At 38.3% G+C, this 23,376-nt stretch overlaps 1 protein-coding gene across 3 annotated transcripts in view; it reads left to right on the top strand.

Moving 5' to 3' along the window:
- Positions 1-23,376, top strand: part of SINHCAF (SIN3-HDAC complex associated factor) — a 32,070-nt gene extending 8,694 nt beyond the window's left edge. For all 3 annotated transcript variants that reach the window (XM_028113273.2, XM_028113271.2, XM_028113272.2), the window contains exons 2-6: positions 6,563-6,710; positions 8,270-8,369; positions 10,716-10,842; positions 18,568-18,718; positions 22,100-23,376. In XM_028113273.2, the coding sequence (XP_027969074.1) occupies positions 6,583-6,710; positions 8,270-8,369; positions 10,716-10,842; positions 18,568-18,718; positions 22,100-22,259 (666 nt within the window). In that variant the 5' untranslated portion in view covers positions 6,563-6,582 and the 3' untranslated portion in view covers positions 22,260-23,376. The remainder of the gene's footprint in view (positions 1-6,562; positions 6,711-8,269; positions 8,370-10,715; positions 10,843-18,567; positions 18,719-22,099) is intronic.

Genomic DNA, 23,376 nt, shown 5'->3' with positions numbered 1-23,376 from the left:
GAGGCAACCACTAGTTATTGTTTTTAAAAACCTTTTTTTTTTTTTTTTAAAGATTTTATTTATTTGACAGAGACAGCGAGAGAGGGAACACAAGCAGGGGGAGTGGGAGAGGGAGAAGCAGGCTTTCCTCTGAGCAGGGAGCCCGATGCGGGGCTTGATCCCAGGACCCTGGGACCATAACCTGAGCCGAAGGCAGACGCTTAACAACTGGGCCACCCAGGTGCCCCTAAAAACCTATTTTAAAAAGCCAGTTTATTTAAGGTCCCATTTTAAAAACACTCTATGGGATTGTACTGTGTAACTGTTACTCGCTTATTTTACAGAACAAGGTATCTTGGGATAGTTCTCACGCTGTACATGTCACAGATCTCTGCATTCTTTTTAGGGGCTGAAACTGTGTTCTGTAGTATGAAGACATCATTTTTTTTATTTAAGATTTTATTTATTTATTTGACAGGGAGCACAGGCAGGGGGAGTGGGAGAGGGAGAAGCAGGCTTCCCGCAGAGCAGGGAGCCCGATGTGGGGCTCGATCCCAGGACACTGAGATCAGGACCTGAGCCAAAGGCAGATATTTAGCGACTGAGCCACGCAGGCGCCTTGAAGACATTATAATTTAACCAGTCTAAGAATCCATGGACATTTAGGATGCTTCCAGTATCTTGTGTATTTTTTTTTTTTTCCTTAAGGTCTGTGTCAGTTTTTAAGAAAAAGTGATGATTAGAAGCTGTAGGATTTTGGTCTATTGAAAATGAAAAACACTTTAGGAATACTTTTTTGGGAGGTTGCACCGTAAATGTGTTAATCAGAATTTCATTTCCCTAAGTGGCATGGACAAATTGTGACATTAACTATAAAGTTGATTTCTCACCCTTGGCATACATAACTTCTCTTTTCAGTTTTCTTCTATCCAGTCCATTCAGTGGCATTTTGAGTTTTGAAAGGTATTTTTGAAAATAAAAAAACCCTGGAGTGCCTGGGTGGCTCAGTCCTTAAGCGTCTGCCTTCAGCTCAGGTCATGATCCCAGGGTCCTGGGATTGAGCCCCACATCGGGCTCTCTGCTCAACGGGAAGCCTTCTTCTTCCTCTCCCACTCCCCCTGCTTGTGTTCCCTCTCTCACTGTTTCTCTCTGTCAAAATAAATAAATAAATAAATAAAATCTAAAAAAAAAATAAAAAACCCTTTACTTCCTGAAAGGAATCTAGAAAGTGGAATTGGGGAAGTTATATTTAGGAGGAACTGTTGGTGTCCTTCAAAGTGTACCAGAAAAGGTGAGCCAATTAGATGTTGCATTTATCATAAGAAGATAAATCTCTATTTTTCTAAATGTTAAATTAATACCCTTGTAAGATATAAAAGACAAGAATACTCTGTAGAATTAAGTTTTTCACCTCACTATCTCCAATTCCATATTAAAAAGGGTACTAAAAGCTTTAAAATTTGCATTTCACTATTCTTCATACTGTTTCCTGATCAAAGTCAAGTTTAAAATTAGTATTGTTAAAAGAGCCTCTTTAAGGCTAGAATTATTTATCAGAAAACTTTTCTGAAAGAGCATCCCTTCAGTATTAGCTGTTGCTGTGAAGATTCCTTTTCTTTCCCATTTATATTATGTTGCACTCAGTCTGCATGTTGAATTAAGTGTAAAATAGATACCATCCCTGCTCTTCGGCTTCGTAATCTCATTAGATTAGATTAGAATTGGTCCTTTTGATGGGGCTCCTGGCTGGCTCAGTCAGTCAGTTGAGCATTGGACTCTTGATCTCAGGGTTGAGTTTGAGCCCCACATAGGGCATAGAGATTACTTGATAAAGAATAGAATTGGTCCTTTTGTATCTTTGATACACAGTTGACCCCACTCTTTCCTTGTGTTAACACTAAGGTTGCATTCCCCATCCTTTAATTAATTTGATCATTAGATTTTATATGAAGTGTGCAGATTTAAAGTGGGGAAAAAAACCCCGGGAAATTAATCAGATGTTTAGAATTAATTGTTGCATTTTTTTAAAATTCACTTTTTGTTGTCTATATGATATTTTGCCCATATAATTACAGTTACTTCTCTTATGGTTTTTGCTGACTTAACTATTAACTTTAATCTTTTTTTTTTAAGATTTATTTATTTATTTGAGAGAGAGTGAGAGAGAGCATGAGAGGGGAGAGGGTCAGAGGGAGAAGCAGACTCCCCACTGAGCAGGGAGCCCGATGTGGGACTTGATCCCGGGACTCCAGGATCATGACCTGAGCTGTAGGCAGTCGCTTAACCAACTGAGCCACCCAGGCACCCTTTGGGAGATTGGATTAAGTTGGACAGAACAGTAAAAATTTGTGGCTATTTGGCTGACAGCAGCCGAAGAAATAATGTTAATGAAAGTGCCTTATAAAACATGAAATGCTGTATAAACAGCAACTTTTTAAAAGAAATAACTTGTTAAAAAAGTTTAATCACATTTATTGAGTACTTACTAAGTGACGGGGATTCTAGATGCTGAGGTTACAAAGATATATAAAGACAGGAAAATTCCTAACCCAGTCTGTTTTCATTTTTATTTTTTTATTTTTATTATTTTTTTAAAGATTTTATTTGAGACAGAGAGAGCATGAGCAGGGGAAGAGGCAGAGGGAGAGGGAGAAGCAGGCTCCCCGCTGAGCCAGGCCCCCCCCCCCCAGGGCGTGGCTCAATCCCAGGACCCTGGGATCATGACCTGAGCCAAAGGCATACACTTAACCATCTGAGCCACCCAGGCGCCCCTGTTTTCATTTTTTAAAAGAAGCTTTTTGAGATCTAATTCACACACCATAAAATTCACTTTTAAAGTGTACAATTCAGTGGTTTTTAGTATATTTACAGAGTTTTGCAACCATCACCACTATTCTAATTTTAGAAGACAAATGGCAGTTTTTAATAAGCATTTTGTCTTTCCTGATTTTTGGCTTTATCTCAAAGCTTAATTTTCTTCTGCTTTCCCCACACACTTAAGAGCAAGATTGTATGGTGCCCATTCTCTTCTGTAATTATTCATCAATTAGGAAGCAGATGGTATTAGCTTCCGTCTCTGAAAACAGTGCCGAATGATGTGATTCCTGTGAGAATAGATGCAAAAGTCACAAATAGTTTAATAGCTTACAGTGTCTTTGAACAAATAAAATTGTTCTGGAGGAATCGTTTAATATTGCACAAATGTGGGACTAGGAAAGAAGTATTCCAAGGAACCACCAGGTTTGTTGAAATAACAAATTCCAGGTCTAAAATCTAGTTGTGTCACACCTACCTACCACCTTCTCAAATATAAAAAGTAAGTTGGTTTTAGAGCCATTTTGTGTCCTTTTCCTCCAGACAGTGGGTAGATTTTTTTAGGGTTGTTTTTGTTTTATTTTTTAATTTTTTAAACATTAGCGGGTCTGTAGATTCTGTGAAAATACTTTCCTTAATTTCTGGGCTCCCCAAAGCACAAAATGGTTAAAACACCAACCACTGCTTAACTGGGTTGCTGTAAACAAAGCCCAAAATGAAACCCCTGTGTATTTGCTGCAGATTCCCAGGTGCCTCTCAAATGCAGGAATAAGCGCAGAAAAGGTTTAATAGGTTTAAGTGATCCATTGAAAGGTTCATACACTACTTGTGTGTTGCATCAGGTGAATGCCTTGCACCTTACTGCATTTAGCACTGCCTAGAAAAGCATGGACCCTAGGATTTACTTCCTCTCAGACATTGAAGCAGAATTGTATCAGGACGAACGTAAGGTCTCAGAGCTGCGTAAAGGATTGTCAATCAGAAGATATCAGGCGATTTCCCCTGATATCTAAAAAAATATTACTCAATCTGAAGACTGGGATGTCTTGTGGGGACTGTTGGGTAAATTTTGTGGAGATCCCCACCAACAAAAAAATCATATTGAAGGTGAACACTTGATTCACAATAGCTGCTTATAAAATGGAAGGCCTCAGTATTTAGCTGTAACCCTAGCATTACTTAAAAGCTTGCTAGTGTAATAACTAGCACAAACTGTGTTTCTTGGTCAAATCCAGCCTCATTGAAGATAGTTCCTATCTTGGAGATGACCCGAATGCTGTATGGTTTTGATGGTATGTTTATTTGTGGAGAGGGAAGGGGATTGTAAGTGGAGAGAGGAATCTATCTGTTGTAATAGGATTTGGTCTGTGTATTAATGGAATGAACTGGCCTTTCTTGCTGTACTTCCTTTGTCCTTGCTGAGAAGGGAGGCTGAAGTTTCCTAGAGCTATTGATGAAGCTGGCGACTGTAAGAGGAAGTGTGGACTTTTGACCTTGATGGTAATGGAGAATGTTAGGGGAGTTTGGAGAGCCCACAGGTTAGTTGTGAGGACTGGAAAGAGTAACATTTTTGCCTCAAAACAGGAATACACAGTCATTTTCTTCAGGACACTTTTTTCTAAGATTTTATTTATTTGACAGAGCAAGAGAGCACAAGCAGGGAGAACAGGAGAAGGAGAAGCAGGCTCCCCATTGAGCAGGGAGCCCAATACAGGACTCAATCCCAGGACCCTGGGATCATGAACCCCCAGATGCTTAACCAACTGAGCCACCCAGACACCCCAGGACATTTTCTTTTCATTTATCATTTGGGTTTGTTGTTTGGGGAAAAACTATCTCATTTCACAGGCCTTACTTACTATACCTCTTCCTACTATATAGAGTATCTTCCTCATTTCTCTCAAAAAAATCAAATTCCTAAGTGCTCCATTTAACAAAAATAATCAACTAGGAATATTTTGTTTTCTTGTTTGAACAATTCTTAAATTGAAATAACTGTTTAGGCTTAATTATTGAAATGCATCAGTGGCCTTCTGCCCCGCCCCATCTCCCTTCTTTGCCTGCCTCCCTCACCAACAAAAACATTAAAGAACACTTGATAAACAATAGCCCGTTTAAAAGGAAAGCTTCAGTGTTTAGCTAATTGTTTGCTCATAAAACATTTTCTTAAACATAAATCATAAATCCTCTGTCCATATTTCAGAATCCCTCAATCTCAGACACACACACACAGCCTGGATATTAGATTATTTCTGTGAATTGCTTTTATAAATACTTGCTCTGGTATACTAACCAGAATTGAGATGGAATGGGATCAGATAGATCATCCAAAGACATACCAAAGTTTTTGTTTTACTCTTATATTTCATTGTGTTTCTAAAAGACCTTTAAAAGAGGGTGTTCTATGGTTATGACTCCTAAAACTATGGGCACCAATCTGATTGGTATTAATAATTTTCTCTTACTGATGCTGTATGTGATGCTTTTGTGATGATTTGTATTTGGACTCTTAACACCCACTGGGGTTTAGTTTCTATATTCATTGCCTTTTTAGTCCCTCTCTTAGGGGATACCATAAAAGAACACCAGATGTTCTGGTGAAACTGGCCCTTGGTTTGGATATTCTTTTTTTTTAAGATTTTTTATTTATTTTTGACAGAGAGAGTGTACAAGCAGGGGAAGCAGCAGCAGAGGGAGAGGGAGAAGCAGGCTCCCTGCTCAGCAGGGAGCCCGATGCGGGGCTGGATCCCAGGACCCTGGGATCATGACCTGAGCTGAAGGCAGGTGCTTAACCGTCTGAGCCACCCAGGCTCCACTGGTTTGGATATTCTAAATTTCTTCTAAGATGGTTATTTACTGCCAGCTACATTTTTGTTTGCTACATGTAGCTCTAGAGTTGTGTCTTCCTTGCTTGATGTTGAGATTTTTTTTTTATCATGAGAATCATAATTTATCTCACCCTACATTTCTTGGACATCTGCCTCTCACTATTTATTACTGCTCTCAGGCACAGGGCTTCATAGAAGAGCTCCAGAAACTTCTGTAACAGCTGAACTAGACCAATGGTCAAGAAATATGAGCTTGTTTTTAATTCATTTTAATGATTTACAAAATTATTATTCTTAAATCCTGACCCTGGATTTTTGTGAATTTTACATCCTGCTTTCAGTAGTTTTAATTCAGAGTCAACTTGCTGGCTTAGAACTTCCCATTTATCACGGAAGAAATCCCCTCTAACTTCCCATAGGGCAAAGTATTGTGGATTGATGCATATTGAGCTACTTGTGTTCTTAGTATCAAATAGTGGTCATGGTAAATGCTCAGAACTTCCCCAGCGGGGAATCATATCCATGCAAAGGTGCAAAATAGAAGGGGGGGTGCCTTATCTTAAATTTTAGGATGTGTCCTTCATTGTGTATGATTCCATCATTTTATAGTGGGGAGAGTTTGTTATAATTTCTACTTAAAAAGTTGATTTCTAAAAAATGCCTCCCTCCCCTCATTTTTGGAATGAGTGTTGCCAGTGGGGTAGAAGGAGGTGTGGTAGAGGCCTTGTTAAATAACTGAGCTATTCCGTGTCTTTTTATGCACTTGCCATGCTAGTGCCAAGAATGGCGGTATTTCCGGGAGGTCTTCCCCAGAGCCCTCCTGTCTGGCTTGGTCATGTAATAGCAAGTTGCTGGGGGTGGGGTGGAGCAGAGAACTCTCCTTTTAATGGTTCCCTGTTACAGCCCTAAACAAAGCTGTGTCAATTCCCTTGGCTTTACAGACTATTGCCCAGAAGAAAAGATGTTTGGTTTTCACAAGCCAAAGATGTACCGAAGTATAGAGGGCTGCTGTATTTGCAGAGCGAAGTCCTCCAGTTCTCGATTCACTGACAGTAAACGCTATGAAAAGGACTTCCAGAGCTGTTTTGGGTAAGATCATCTGATGTTTTTTTACCATTCTTAGAGTGAAAAAGATCAGGCAGGCAATTGGAGTGACGTGCTAATAAATTAAAATCACTTGCATTCTCATCTAGGCTATTTTAAGGCTCTTGCTTTGAAAACGAACCAAACAGTACTGATTACTTAACCCTTTTCCAGATTATAAGGAACTACTGTACTGTATCGGAAGCCCCTTAGTTATACCAAACTCTTTTGTTTTTAACTTCAAGATATATAGAGACTTTACTCTTATTCTCTCTTAATAGTCGTTGTCTTCCGATAGTTTTCTATTCTTTGCTTTGTTTTTCTAAATTATGGAAATGTATTTTAACTCAGCCTCCTGAGGATAATAACAGGACTTAATGTTCTGCCCTGAAGTCTGTCAGGGTATGTTTCATTTTATAATTTTGTTCTTCACTTATCTTTTTTTTTTTAAGATTTCTTTATTTTGGGGGGGGAGGGGCAGTGGGAGGGGAAGAGAGAGAATCAAGCAGACTCCCCGCTGAGTGCAGGCAGTAGGTGGGGCTCCATCCCAGGACCCTGAGATCATGATCTGAGCTGAAATCAAGAGTTGGACGCTTAACTGACAGAGCCATCCAGGTGCCCCTCATTTATCTTTTGACAATAAACCTCTGGTTATTAGAATGGAATTTACTTTCTGACAAACACTTGGGTAAAATACTTAGTGTTGAACCATTTCCCATATTAGAAGTTATTTTTACCACCTTTTTTAAATCAAAATACCTGGTGATTGTTTATTAATCCTGGATTTTGTAATTATTTTGAAGGTTGTCAAAGAATTTCCCCTGACCTTCCCTTTTTAAATTACATTTTTCTTTTAATGTTTCCAGTGGTATACATGATAAAAGTTACCAGTATTTTTCTGTATGTATTTGTAATACAGGAAAAATGTATTAAATCTGTTTCTCAAAGATAAAATTTAAAAAAGAGCTTGGTGACTAGTCCTATAGATTTTTACCCCTGTGCAGATGCAATCATTTTGAAAAAATTACAGTGCTTCTCCAGTTAACGTGTCTTGTAAAACTAGAATATCATGATACATTATTTTACTTAAAAGGTGACATTTTGTTTGTGGAAGTACCTACACACTTCAAAAAGATTAATTGGACTACATTGTTTGAAACCATGGTGACGAGGATCTTCTCTAGGTCTTAAATTTTACTATTATTTAATTTTAAAAACATTATTTTAGGATGACCAAATTGCAGTACATAAAATTGGTTCATTGGATCAAGGATTTAATAAAAAGTACCACAGAAACAATGGAACTGGGTCATCCAGGACAATTAGAAATAGCATCTATAAACTATAATCGGGTGTATTTTTTTCTAAAAGAAATGTAATTGCATGAATTCTTTTTTTCCCCCTAACATTTTATTTTTATGTAAAGTCTACACCCAACATGGGGCTCAAACTTAAAACCCCCAGAGCAGGAGTTGCATGCTCTACCAACTGAGCCAGCCAGGTGCCCCTGCATGAATTCTTTAATGTAAATGAGACTAATAAAGGTTTGATTGTTTTCTTATCAGGTTGCATGAGACCCGTTCTGGAGACATCTGTAACGCCTGTGTCCTGCTTGTGAAAAGATGGAAGAAATTGCCAGCAGGATCAAAAAAAAACTGGAATCATGTTAGTTCATCTTTTGTCTTTGTTAGTTATACCTCTTTTACATTTAAAGTAACTTCAGTTTTCCCCCTAATTTAGGAAGTAGTACATCCCTCAGATGGAAAAGTGGAAAAAAAATAAACGGTTACTGCTCAGATATAATTACTTAACATTTTGGCATGTTTAGAAGCAAAATAGCTTGGTGTAACATTTCCCTAAGGCTGTATCCAATATCCTCATTTTGGAGATTCACAGTGTACATTCACATATGTTTAGGTTTAACACACATTCCTCCAGTTAATTAGACATGGATCCTTTTTTCATCTCTTAGGATAACATTTATCCTAACTTACTGTGGTACCATCATGAGCGCATGGGGTTTAGAATCAACTGGATTTCAATCCTGCTGTTACCACTTAGTAATTGTGAACTTTGGGCAAGTTACATTTACTTATAAAGTGCAAGGATAATAGCTATCTCATAGCTCTTTTGAGAACTGAATGAGATTATATATGTAAAGTCTAACACATAGTGATCAATTATGTGGAAGCTATTCTTATTCTCTATATTTAAATCTGGTTGAGGTTATACTGGTATGTAAATGTGTGTTCTACTTGCTCATGGTCACTGGTTTTCAATGACCAAAACAACACTGTTAAGTCTTACTTAATTCTTTTGTATGCTAGCTTTTAGAACGTTTATGGCATTTATACAGAATACTTGTTTTTAAGCAGGCAGACATTTATTCTTTATCTTTTCTCCTTTTTTTTTTTAAAGATTTTATTTATTTGGCAGAGAGAGACACAGCGAAAGCAGGAACACAGCAGGGGGATTGGGAGAGGGAGAAGTAGGGAGTCCGATGCGGGGCTTGATCCCAGGACCCTGGGATCATGATCTGAGCCGAAGAAAGACGCTTAACGACTAAGCCACCCAGGCGCCCCTCTTTATCTTTTTTCCTAACAGTAGCCTTACATTGTTGTTTGGTGACCATGTTACATTATTATAGGTTTTTGTGGGTCTTATGACTTATAAAAAAGTTATTTAAAAAGTGAGTTTTCTCTTAATAATAGCTTATCTAGAGACAATCCAAATTGTGATTTTTGAAGGTGATGGCAACCTTTTTATGGGTGGAAATGTGCAAATAGTAAAGGTGAATGAATTCATGAGAAGTGGTACCAGGCAGGGCTGGACCAGTGCCATGCTAGGCAGTGAGAGAACATAGCATTGCCATGTAAATGACCTCAGGGATAAAAGCGTATAGTGAAAAGAGCGTAAAGCGTAGGTGTGAAAACCTTGATTTGGTCTTGTACCCCTTTCTACCCATTCTCGCCCATTTACTATCTTAGTGAAATAAAGCAAAAGAGAATTTCTCTTGTTTTTCTTCACCCTAAATTGGAGTAACAAAAATAGTCCCCTTACTACTTTGTAGTGAAGGTAAAATCAAAAGTGTATGAAAGCTTTTTGTAAACCTTAAAACACTGTCTTGTAGAAATGTTAGTTGTTGTTAGGCTTGATTTTCTTTAACCTCTTTGTCATTCTTACCATATATAAATCTACTTCAGTTTTTTATTTTTTAATTTTTTATTGTTATGTTAATCACCATGTATTACATCATTAGTTTTTGATGTGTTCCATGATTCATTGTTTGTGCATAACACCCAGTGCTCCATGCAGAATGTGCCCTCTTTAATACCCATCACCAGGCTAACCCATCCCCCTACCCTCCTCCCCTCTAGAACCCTCAGTTTGTTTTTCAGAGTCCATCGTCTCTCATGGTTCGTATCTACTTCAGTTTTTTGTACAGCACACAGTATTGCCTGCTTCAAAGGAAAAAAATACTAGATGAACTGTTTATTCTTTTTTTTTTTTTTTAAGATTTTATTTATTTATTTGACAGAGACACAGCCACACAAGCAGAGGGAGTGGGAGAGGGAGAAGCAGGCTTCCCGCCGAGCAGGGAGCCCGATGCAGGGCTCGATCCCAGGACTGTTTATTCTTTAAAATCATGTGATGATTAAAAGTTCATGTGGAGGGGCGCCTGGGTGGCTCAGTCACTGAGCGTCTGCCTTCGGCTCAGGTCATGATCCCGGGGTCCTGGGATCGAGCCCTGCATCGGGCTCCCTGCTCGGCGGGAAGCCTGCTTCTCCCTCTCCCACTCCCTCTGCTTGTGTTCCCTCTCTTGCTGTGTCTCTCTCTGTCAAATAAATAAATAAGATCTTTAAAAAAAAAAAAGTTCATGTGGACTCACACACTCTGAGTAGAAAACTGGTTCTCAATTTTGGCTTCTTCAAATAGGCATTTATCTGAACCAAAGGAATACACGAGGTGTCATTTTTTAAATGGTATTAAATATTCAGTATTTTCTTCCAGGTGGTAGATGCAAGGGCAGGACCCAGTCTGAAGACTACATTGAAACCAAAGAAAGTGAAAACTCTATCTGGAAACAGGATAAAAAGCAACCAGATCAGTAAACTACAGAAGGAATTTAAACGTCACAGTAAGTTTGATATTGAAATATGGGTACTTAAGAATAGTTGTTTGGTTTTTATTTTTGTCTGGGGGGGTGGCCTATGGTATGTATAGAGTTCTTAAATTTCTGTTAAAAAAGTGAAGGCATTGTGTACTGTAGAGACATTTCTATGGACTCTTGAAACTCTAATTTTGAAACCATCAAAGTGCTTTGACTAGCCACTTATTCAGATTGTGTGGAGACCCCTATGACCACTCTGATCTCTTTATTACCATCTGAAACTTTCTAGAAGATGCGGTTTTCAAGTTTGTTCACTTGTTTTTTATGCATAAAGAAATTGAGGTCTGGAGATGTGCAGAAAAGGTATGTAAATAATTAGTGGACAATATGAGACCAAAGCCCAGGTTTTCTGGAAAGTAACTTTAGAAATCATAACTCACATATTGCAGTAAAGCTAGCCTCAGGACTTTAGGTTTCTGGGGCAGTGTGTGTTGTGTGTGATGGAATGGGAAAGGAATGACAAGCTAGTATTAGGTTCATATACTCTTATTAAAGGAAGTTGTTGAAGGAGACAGCACCTGTAGTGGCACTTAAATATTTCGGAGTTTAGAATTTCAGGGTTTGAAAAGGAAATGCAGTGCATATAATGTTGTTATATGTAGCATTTGCATCAAGTGGGAGGGTTTCTAAGGCAGCACTACTGAATCAAACACATTAGTGTTTCTTTTTTTTTTTAAAGATTTTATTTATTTATTTGAGAGAGAATGAGAGAGCACACGAGAGGGGGGAGGGTCAGAGAGAGAAGCAGACTCCCCGCCGAGCAGGGATCCCGATGCGGGACTTGATCCAGGGACTCGAGGATTATGACCCGAGCTGAAGGCAGCCGCCCAACCAACTGAGCCACCCAGGCGCCCACATTAGTATTTCTGTAGCACAAATTTAGGAGTATTCACATAGGTGGAATAAATAAAACTTGCATGGGCTAGTCAGGTTTAACTACCCTAATTTTTTTTAAAGAAGATTTTATTTTTATTTTATTTATTTGAGAGGGGGTGTGGAAGAGAATGAGACCGAGAGCACAAGCAGGGGGAGCAGCAGGCAGAGGGAAAAGCAGGTTCCCCACTGAGCAAGGAGCCCGATGTGGGATTCGATCCCAGGACCCTGGGATCATGACCTGAGCCGAAGGCAGATGCTTAAGCGACTGAGCCACCCAGGCATCCCTTAGCTACCCTAATTTTATAATTCAGGTCAGGCCAGATTTTGTGGCCGAACTTTCTGTTTTCAGAGCTTTTTCAAAATTGTAGGTAGGGGTTGTGGACCGGTAATAGAGTTTTCAGGATTAAAAGAACAATCTGTTGGGTCCTGTAGGACAAATATAATAACAGTTTGTAGCACAAAATATTACCAGTCAATGCTTGTTTTAGAATAATGGTAAAAGATAGTTAAATATACTAATAAGGTAGAGTGAGGAAAGGAGAACTATCATCTCTTGGGCATTTTGGTATATATACCAAGCACTTTACATACATAACTATCTCAGTAATTTGTTTTAGAGATTAGGATAGGAAGTAGAGTGGTGATTTAATCTTGACCCAGGTCACTTAGTAAAGGTGGTAGAGATGAATTCGACCTCTTGTTTGTCTTGACTTCAAAGCCCTGTGCTCCACCTGTAATAGCACCCTGCTCTCTGGGGTAGTATAATCAATACCCACGACTCTGAAATCTTTGCAGATCTTCTGCTAACTTTCTGCTCTTTTAAGTAGGTGTTACTAGTCCATGGTTATTCTGATGATATATTTAATCTCTGGCTAAAATATCTTAATACTTTAAAGTAAAATATTTAGGTAATATCAAATCTGTGTGTATTTTAATTATACGTGTTCTTTTTTATTTAAACAATGTTTTTTTCCCCCCAAGTTTTTAAATTCCAGTTAGTTAACATACAGTGTAATATTAGTTTCAGGAGTAGAATTTAGTGATTCATCACTTACATATAATACTCATCACAACACGTGCCCTCCTTGATATCCATTCCCCCATTTAGCCCATTCTCCCCCCGCCCGCCCTCCAGTAACCCCTAGTTTGTTCCCTATAGTTAAGAGTGTTTTCTGGTTTGCCAACCTCCTCCCGTTTATCTCTTATTTCTTACGTTCCACATATGAGTGAGATCATATGGTATTTGTCTTTCTCTGACTTATTTTGCTTAGCATAATACTCCCTAGCTCTATCCACATCATTGCAAACCTTTTGTGTAATATTTCTGCACATGTGTGTGCACATATACATACATGCTCACCCCCCATCTTTGTTTATCTGTATAGATTGACACTTGGGTTCTTCCATACCTTGGCTATTGTAAATAATGCTTCAATAAACATAGGGGTGCATACATCTTTTCAAATTAGTGTTTTCATTTTCTTTGGGTAAATATTCAGTAGTGGAATTACTGGATCACATATTTCTATTTTTAGGTTTATTGAGGGAACCTCCATACTGTTTTCTACAGTGGTTGCACTGGTTTGCATTCCCAACAACAGTGCACAAAGGTTCCTTTTTCTTCACATCCTTGCCAACACTTGTTATATTTTGTCCTTTTCTTTTTTTGGGAAAATGTCTATGAAGGTCCTCTGCCCATTTTGTAACTGGATTATTTGTTTACATGTGTTCCCTTCTTAATCAGCTATCACCTGGGGAATAGAAAAAGACTAATTCTGTCCTCTATTCCAACTAAGTTTTTTTATTTATTTGACAGAGAGACAGTGAGAGAGGGAACACAAGCAGGGGGGAGTGGGAGAGGGAGAAGCAGGCTTCCCGTGGAGCAGGGAGCCCGGTGCGGGGCTCGATCCCAGGACCCTGGGATCATGACCTGAGCCGAAGGCAGACGCTTAATGACTGAGCCACCCAGGCGCCCCTATTCCGACTAAGTTTTAATGAACATTTGGAAAATAGTAATTTTCTTCTACCGCTTGACGATTAGAGGAATTGATTATTCATATGTATAGTCTTAGCTCCTCCCTTTAATTATAGGGAAAGTGATACCTGACTCAGTTTTGCCTTACCTAAGGGAATATTTCCAGTGTAATTTTAGATTTTTATTATAAAGCTGTGTTGTGGAGGGAGGGATTGGAGACTGAAAATAAGTCCCTTTGAAAAAGGTGTGTGGGCTTTGTAGGCTTAGACTGAAGCAGGGTTTTCCTGTGTGCATTGTGAATTGATAGCACCTGTGTGCAACACAACAGTTTTGAGTTACTTGAATTTTTATACATCACCCACTAAATGGTGTTCCCACCTCTGGTCATATATTTGCTTCCATGCATCCTGCGTGTACCTGACCTTTATTTCTCTTTCTGAGATACTCTTTCTTTTGTGTGATATACTGGAAAGGCATTAGACCTAGAGCTTAAAGATCTGGATTTGAGTTACTGTTCTTGAAACTTAACAAATATGTGACCCTCGTGGCACTGAACATTGAACCATATTTTTCTAATCTTAGAAATGGGGATAATCAGGTTAAAAAGGGTTTTGTAAAACAAAACAAATTCCTATATAAATGTTATTTTTGTCATTTTTTTTTTAAGATTTTATTTATTTGACAGAGACACAACGAGAGAGGGAACACAAGCAGGGGGAGTGGGAGAGGGAGAAGCAGACTTCCCGCTGAGCCCGGAGCCCGATGCAGGGCTCGATCCCAGGACCCTGGGATCATGACCTGAGCTGAAGGCAGACGCTTAATGCCTGAGCCACCCAGGTGCCCCTGTCATCCTTCTTAAAATCTACAATGAATTCTGGTTGCTATGGAATAAAGTTGAAAATCCCTAGTGAGTCTTTTGGAGGTCCTATTTTAGGCAAAGAATATTTGGGCTGAGTCAGTTCCCTTCCTGTGCATGGTGTATTCTGCTTCCACTACTTTGCTTATCATCTCTACCTATCCCATGCTAGCTAATTACTCCTTTGTGCCTTTTCAAATTCCACAGTTTTTAAGATTTTAAAAATTGTAGTTCTTTGAAGAATTTCCAGGCCTGCATTCTAGAAGAGAATTTTCTTCCTTACTGCATTCTTATATAGTTAGTTGTATTCTAGTATCCCAAGTGTTAGATTAAACCATATGAAATTGCCATTTTTATAGGTAGAAAATGGTCTAATAAACTGCAGCTTCAGAATTGTTTCTTAGATGCTAAGCACTTCCTGTGATAATGAGTTTTCTTCAAAACCAGCATTGAGCTGATTGCTGCTGCTGATTGTTGGGGAAGTCTTTTAAACATTCCAGTAGACTTATTTCTTAAAGCCTGCTATTCTTGAGGATTTTGTAGGTAAACTTTTGTTAATACAAAGCACTATAAGCTCTCTTCATAGGGTTTTTTTTAGTCTGTTTCTTGCCATGTAGGATATGACATGGGGTTTGATATGTAATAGGTACGTCCTTACTAAATACTAATTGGGGGGCACCTGGGTGGCATGGTGGGTTTTGTGTCCTTTTGGGTTGTGATCTCTCAGGGTCAGGAGATGGGAGTCCCCATTTGGGCTCCATGCTCAGCGTGGAGTCTGCTTGACACCCTTTCTCCCTTTCCCCCGCCCCTCCCCCCACTTGCATACGCTCTCTTTCTCTCAAATAAAAAAAAATCTTTAAAAAAAAATTGGTTCCTGGGGCACCTGGGTGGCTCAGTCATTAAGCGTCTGCCTTCAGCTCAGGTCATGATCCCAGGGTCCTGGGATCGAGCCCCACATCGGACTCCCTGCTCGGCGGGAAGCCTACTTCTCCCTCTCCCACTCCCCCTGCTTGTGTTCTCTCTCTCTTGCTGTCTCTGTCAAATAAATAAATAAAATATTTTAAAATAAAATAAATAATTGGTTCTTTTGAATTGGAGGATTGCTGTATCCACCTATCCTGGGAGGGGGGGAGTGTGGTAAGCTTGACCCTTATTTGTGATATTGTTGTGACGGGAAAATAGCAGCATGAAAGCCTTAGAGCATGGTGACCATCAACCAAAACATTTATTTTCTGGCTTGTAAATTTGACTTGTCTTTTAAGGGCAAAAATACTAAATCATGTTTAGCTTGTATCTGATGAATTGCCTTATTCCTTTTGAAATCAAGATCTTACTGTTTTTCCTTTATAGGTAAGGTATTGTTTTTCTTTGGCTTTTAAGATTTTTTTCCTCTGTCTTTAGTTTTAAGAAATTTAGTTAATTAAAAAAAAAGATTTAATTAATGGTGTGTCTTGGTATTGATTTCTTTGAGTATATCCTGTTTGGGGTTTGCTCAGCTTCTTGAATATATCGGTTTATGTCTCTTGCTAAATTTGGCGAGTTCTCAGCCATTCTATTTCTTTTCTTTTTCTTTTAAAGATTTTATTTATTTATTTGAGAGAGAGAATGAGAGCATGAGGGGGGGGAGGGTCAGAGGGAGAAGCAGACTCCCCGCTGAGCAGGGAGCCCGACGCGGGACTCCATCCAGGGACTCCAGGATCATGACCTGAGCCAAAGGCAGTCACCCAACCAACTGAGCCACCCAGGTGCCCCTCAGCCATTCTGTTTCTTTGAGTACATTTTCACCTCCACCCTCTCTCTCTTTCCAGGACTGCAGTGGCACAAATGCAGATTTTTTTTTGTTATAGTCCCAGAGGTCTCTAAGTCTCTTTTCAGTTGTTTTCTCTGTGGTGTTCGGGTTGGGTAATTTCTGTTGTTCTTTCTTCCAGTTCATTGATTATTTCCTCTGTCCCCTCCATTCTGCTGTTAAGCACATCCACTGAGCTTTTTATTTCATTTACTGTTTTTTTTTTCCCCAGTTCAAATTTCAGTTCCACTTGGTTCTTCTTTATAGCTTTTATTTATTTTTTAAACTTGAGATATATTCATGGAGACTCTTATTTGTTTCAGTTATGTTCGTGATGGTTCACTGGAGCGTTTTTGTCATAGTTGTGCTAAAATTTTGGTCAGTTAATTCTAACATCTCTGTCATCTTGGTGCTAATATCGGCTTACCTTTTCTTTCAGTTTGAGATCTTGGTTCTGGATATGGTTTTTTTTTAAATTCTTCTTTAATGTATGTATGTATGTATGTATGTATGTATGTAAACTCTGCCCTGGGTGTGGAACTCGAACTCATGACCCCAAGATCAAGAGTCGAATGCTCTATCAACTGAGCTCTACCATATGTTCCCCTATAAGGGATTCTCTTTTTTTTTTTTTATGATTTTTTTATTTGAGGGAGAGTGCAAGGGAGGGGGAAGGACTGAGGTAGAGAAATCCTCAAGCAGACTGCCTGCTGAGCAGAGCTCTACATGGGGCTTGATCCCAGGACCCTGAAATCATGACCCTGAGCTGAAATGAAGAGTCAGACACTTAACCAATTGAGCCACCCAGGTACCCCTCTTTTTTTTTTTAAGTAGTCTCCATGCCCAGGGTGGAGTCCAAAGTGGGGCCCAAACCTACAGGCCCTGAGATCAAGACCTGAGTGGAAATCAAGAGTCGGGCCTTAAACCGGCAGAGCCACCCAGGTGCCCCTGAGGCATTTTTTTATATTGAAACCTGCGGAATTTAAGAAACAAAACAGAGAACATAGGGGAAGGGAAGGAAAAATAAAATCAGATGAAAATAGAAAGGGAGACAAACCATTAAGAGCCTGTTAACTGTAGGAAACAAACTGAGGGTTGCAGGAGGGGAGGTGGGTGGGGGGATGAGGTAACTGGGTGATGGGCATCAAGGAGGGCACTTGAAGTAATGAGCACTAGGTGTTGTATGCAACTGATGAACCACTGAACTCTACCTCTGAAACTAATAATACTGTATATGTTAATTAAATTGAATTTAAATAAAAAATCGAAACCTGGACATTTAAAAATTATGTTATGGATCTTCTTATTTAAACCTTTGATTTTACTGGGTTTTTTTGGACACCCCTGTAGCAGAGATGTTAAAAGTTACTGCCCAGTGGTGTTAAAAGTCAGGTTCCTTCCCCCCTCAACCTCCATTGACACCTGAGGTGGGAGGAGCGCCTCATTGCTATGGGATGGGGGTGGGAGTTAAAGCTCCCACATGGTGGGGATACTCATTCCTAGTGGGCCGTGGTGAAAGTCCTGACTCTTCAACAGGCTTCCTCTTGACACCCTGGTGGAGTTGTTGAGGGTTTCATACCAATCTTAAAAGGATGGAAATCTTAGGCTCCCCACTTGGCCTATGCTGGGGTGGGTGGGGTTGGGTCCCTTTTTTTTTTTTTTTTTTATGGTGCTTAAGTATAGAGTGATTATTATCTAATAAAAGTTTTCTGTCTTGTTAGGGTACCACTTTCCTCCTGGCCTTTTGTTGAGAGCAGGGTTTTGTTGGCACTTTTTTTTTTTTTTAATCTATACCCATTTGGCATTTCTGGGTTGCTGGCTTCTCTAGCTCCAAGACGGGGATTTATGAGGCAAAAAGAAAACCCATAAAAGCTAGGGAACTCACCACCATGTCTTTCCTTGGGTCAGGCTCTCTAACTCTTGCCAACTTTTAGAGTCTTTAAGATTGTTTTATATGTAATATCCAGGGTTTTTAGTTGTACTTATTTATTAGTAGGAAGAATGGGGAAAAAGTATGTCTATTCTTATCTTCATAGAAGCTTATGTCCTCATTTTCTTTTAGAAACACTTTAGTACAAATGTCTTCAAATACCAATAGTGAATAGAAAATAAATCCTTTTACTAATTCATTCACAGTTTTTTATGTTGAGCCTTAGTTGCATATAATGAAATTCTACATTTCTTTTCTCTTTATTGCAGATTCTGATGCCCACAGTACCACCTCAAGTGCCTCCCCAGCTCAATCTCCTTGTTACAGTAACCAGTCAGATGATGGCTCAGATACAGAGATGGCCTCTGGCTCTAACAGAACGCCAGTTTTTTCCTTTTTAGATCTCACATACTGGAAAAGGTAAAAGCAGCAGAAAATATCTCTAACCAGCAAACCTTCTTAATTACAGGCAATGGTTTCACACTTCCTTAGCAATTAAATGGCATTTGGCAAACAGCTGGTAGCACACATGGTTGTAGGTGGATTAAGCAAGAATTGAGCTGAGAGTTGGGATTTTGTATACTCTTCCTATTAAAATTGATGTAAAATAAAAATCATGTTAGGGAACCTAAATTTCCTATAATGGAGTAGACTAGGTATTCTGACCAGTTCTCTCACTGAAAAAAGTAAAAGGTAGAAATATATATTTTTAAGTCTTTAAAAATAGCATTGATAGGTGAGTAAATTAAAAAGGAATAATCAAAGACCAAAATGCTAAGTGAATGTGGGGCCCCCAAAGTCAAAAAAGAGAATAGACCAATAAAGAGAATATTCAAAGAGAAAGTGATAAGGGTTTTCTTTTTCACATATTTGGGGAAGACTAACAAAAGTGAGATAATAATCATTTATCTTATAGTAGAGAAAATTCACCCATAGATGACTTGTTACAGTGAAACTGTGGAACATGAAAGACAAAATAGATCTTTAAGCAGTGGGAAAATAAAGACATTATTTTCAAAGGAACAACAAACATACAAAGCTGAGTTCTGAGCATGAACAAAGGAAGCCAAAAAACAATAGATTAATACTTTCAATGGACCAAGAGATAGAAATCCTCAACCTAGAATTATATATATGTAGCAAAAGTATCCTTTGGGGCGCCTGGCTGGCTCAGTTGGAAGAGCATGTGACTCTTGATCATGAGGTTGTTTGAGCCCCACATTGAGTGTAGAGATTACTTAAAATAAATAAACTAAAAAAAATTATCTTTTATGAACAAGGGTGTAAGACTTTTTGATTGGGGAAAAAAATTTGAGAACTTGCTGCCAAGCTGACCCTAAATAACAAAGTTCTACAGGCAGAAAAAGAGATCCTAGATTAAAATTCTGAGGATAGTTAAAGTAGCAAACATTTAGGTGAATTTAAACAAACACTGACTCCTTGAAATAACAATAGTTGTGGGATAAAAAAAAAGCGAATTACAAGACAGTAACATAAGTCTAGGCAATAATAGTGATAAGAGTTAAGGTATCCTAACATCCTTTGCATTGTTGAGAATAAATATATTGAATAACTTTGGGACTAGATTAACTATGTCACCACTAAAAGAATAAAAAAAAAAAGAGTGAAGACCTCCAGAGTTGAGAAGGGCCGGGCAGAAAATTTAAAAATATACCTAAATATACCTAGCAAAACAAGATGGAAATAGAAAACTTATATATATTTGTAAATTAAGAAACTGAGTCCAAAGAAGAAAATATAATATAAATGAGAAAACCTTTATAACTAAAGAACAACTGAAAAATACCACGAATCAGAACAAATGATAGGAAGTTTCAAAGAGTTGGAGGAAAAGTTAATGCATTCATTCATTCATTCATTCATTTATTGGACAGCGTACACAAGAGAGAGCATGGAGCACGTGCACAAGCAGGGGGATGCACAAGCAGAGGGGAGTGAAAGAGGGAGAAATAGGCTTCCCACTGAGCAGGGAATCTGATGTGGGTCTCCCATCACAGGACCCTGAGGTCATGACCTGAGCTGAAGACAGACGCTTAACCGACTGAGCCACTCAGGCGCCCCAAGTTAATGCCTTTAATGCTTAGAAAAGAATGACTAAAAGTAAATGAAGTGATATGTATCCAATTTAAAGATTAATGAAGCCCAATACAAAGAAAAATGAAAGCAAGGAGGTCTTAAAGATAAGAGTAGAAACAAATGGAGTAGAAAACCAGTATGCAGCGAATATGATCAGTAAAGATACGAATTAGATCTTGAAAAAGACCTGACCAAAAAAACTACTTAGAGATGAAGCAGATAAAGAAAAAAGAGAATACACATAAGCATCTTGGATAACGAAAGGGAGATTTAGCTATAAATAAACCAAATTTAAAAGACACACATTATAAACAACTGTATGCCAATAAATTGAACATATAGGTGAAGTGGATACATTAGTAGGAAAAGTTTACCTAAGTTGTCTCAAAAAATAGAAAAAAAAAATAGAAAACCTGTATAGTATAATAAGTTGATTCATTGGTCAAAGTCTTCCCTCCAAAACCCCAGACCCATTTAGGCGAGTTCTGCCAAACATTCTAGAAACAAATGATTCTGATCTTGCATTGGCTTTTTCAGATGATGAGTAAAAGAGAGTATAGACTCCAAGCATTCTATGAGGCTAACGTAACTTTGATAGCAAAAGAGTATATCATGACCAGATTAGATTTATTCTAGGGATATAAGATTGGTTTAAACATTAAAAATCAACTGATAGAAATTTGCCACATTGACAGTTTGTAAAGGAGGGGAAAAAATGCCTACTATCTTAGCAGTATTTTGAAGATGTTTGATAAATTTGAATGTTTCTTCAAAACTTAAAACCTTTAGTAAATAGGAATACAAGGGAACCACATTGATAAATAATTGGCATTTTTGAATAAACATGAACATGTTTCCATTTTGTATCCCAGCAACCTAGAAAACGTTTAGGCATGCATTGATGCATATAGCATATTTGTAGTAGTGGAAGTTGTCCCAGTAAAAGGAGAGTGGATGAATGTATATTTACATGGTAGAATTCTATACGTAAAATGAAATAAAGGCTCTGCTTAACAATAGCTATGGACCTCAATGTTGAGCAAAAAAATTGCAGCATAGAGTATGATTCCATATATATGTTTCTTTTAAATAGGAGATAACCAAGCAATATCTGTCGAGATGCAGATGTGGTAAAACTATGAAGTGTAAAGAAAAAAAGTAGTGATAGGCTTAAAATTAAGGAGGAGAGAATGAGATGGGGTAGAGTGGGATTGGAGAAGGGCATACAGGGGTCCTTCATAAAAAATGATTTTTTTTCCCCCGTAGAGTATGTGATCCATGGATATTTTGTTGTACCGTCATTTTTTATGCCTTTTTATGTATATTTGATTGTATATATATTTACCAGTTGTATCAGCCTGTTTATGATGGCGGTTTTTGTTTTTGTTTTTGTTTTTTTTTTCCAAGAGTCAGTGATTTTTAGAAGAAACAGTTTACAATGTTAGGAGCAGCTTCTGAAACTGACTGCTCTCTCTCAGAATGACCCCTGCCCCCCTTAATATATGATAAGATTCCAGTGTGAGATTTAAGGGACCTGGGTATTTCCCATAACTTAGCTAATTGGGGATCTCTCTAGGAGCCTTTCATTTGGAATGCTTGCTCATGTGGTACTTAGTTATAAGGATGGAGATTTTTTCCCCCCTTTGTTTTCTTGTATTACTAGTTTTCTAGCTTATTAATCTGTTTCCCATTTTTTTCTTTTAGACAGAAAATATGTTGCGGGATTATCTATAAAGGCCGTTTTGGGGAAGTCCTCATTGACACGCATCTCTTCAAGCCTTGCTGCAGCAATAAGAAAACAGCTGCTGAGAAGCCGGAGGAGCAGGGCCCAGAGCCTCTGCCCATCTCCACTCAGGAGTGGTGACTGAGGTTTAGGTAGAAGGGGAACAAAAATGATTTAAATTTTGCAAAGAAAACAAAGCAACAAAACCCTCTTATTTTTAACTCTGATACCTGCTATTCTGCCAAAAGACAATTTCTAGAATAGTTTTGAATGGGTGGTTATTTCTCCTCCAGTTCCATAAACTCTGAAGCCAGTGTCTAGCTTACTAAAAGAAAAAAAGTGTACATAATATTTAAGATGCTGAGTATTTCATAGGAAAGCTGAATGCTGCTGTAAAGTGCTCTTTAAGTCTTTTTTTTTTTTTTAAATCCCCTTCTAATGAATGAAACTAGGGGAATTTCAGGGGACAGAGATGGGATTTGTTGTATGATAAACGTATGTAGTTTTAGTCTTTCTATATTGAGAAGCAGTGGTTGGGGCATTTTTTAAGATGGCTGGCTATACTTGTTTTCCTTCATGATAATAAATTTGTCATAACTCAGTAACATGGACTTGCCCCTAGAGGTAGTTGTTAATAATTTTGCAATAATAAGGTCTTGCCAAGGTTCTGATGATTCAAACCTGTACTACTGAATATGAAGCAGGACAGACTAAGCTCTCTGGTGCAAATACCTTGAAGGAGTAATTTCTAAATACACAGAGTGGTAACTTGACTGTATATGTTGCATCCTGTGTCACCTCCCTCCATATTGATATTTGATAAAGATTTTAATCTATATTGAAACTTCTAAAGCAGAATCAAAGCTCCTCTGGGGAAATGTCACATTTTAGGATGAGCAATCCTAAATGAATAGTACCAAAGCATTACCACATGGTAGAGATCACATTCTATTAAGAAGGTTAAATTATCTGAAAAAATGTGCAAGTCTTCAGGATAGCACACACAAATAAACAAAGGTTAATGCTTCTTGGGGCACATTTCTTAGAGGGCTTGCCTAGTGTGTAAATAATTGACTTTTGTTTGTGTTACAAGACTGGTGACTTCATTGAAAATCTGCACAATTCAGTTTTAGCTCTGGATTACTTCAGTTGACCTTTGTGAAGGTTTTATCTGTGTAGAGTGGTTGTTTGACTTGTTTTAATCTATTAGGGTTTTGGGTTTCTTTTCACTCTATTAAAGTAAAATTCTAAAAGAAAA

The sequence above is a fragment of the Eumetopias jubatus genome, unplaced genomic scaffold (assembly GCF_037043125.1).
Source record: "Eumetopias jubatus isolate StellerSeaLion01/CBP00866 unplaced genomic scaffold, mEumJub1_p1.0 scaffold_8, whole genome shotgun sequence".
Classification (NCBI taxonomy): Eukaryota; Metazoa; Chordata; class Mammalia; order Carnivora; family Otariidae; genus Eumetopias; species Eumetopias jubatus.
This window is presented reverse-complemented; position numbering and strand designations above follow the sequence as displayed.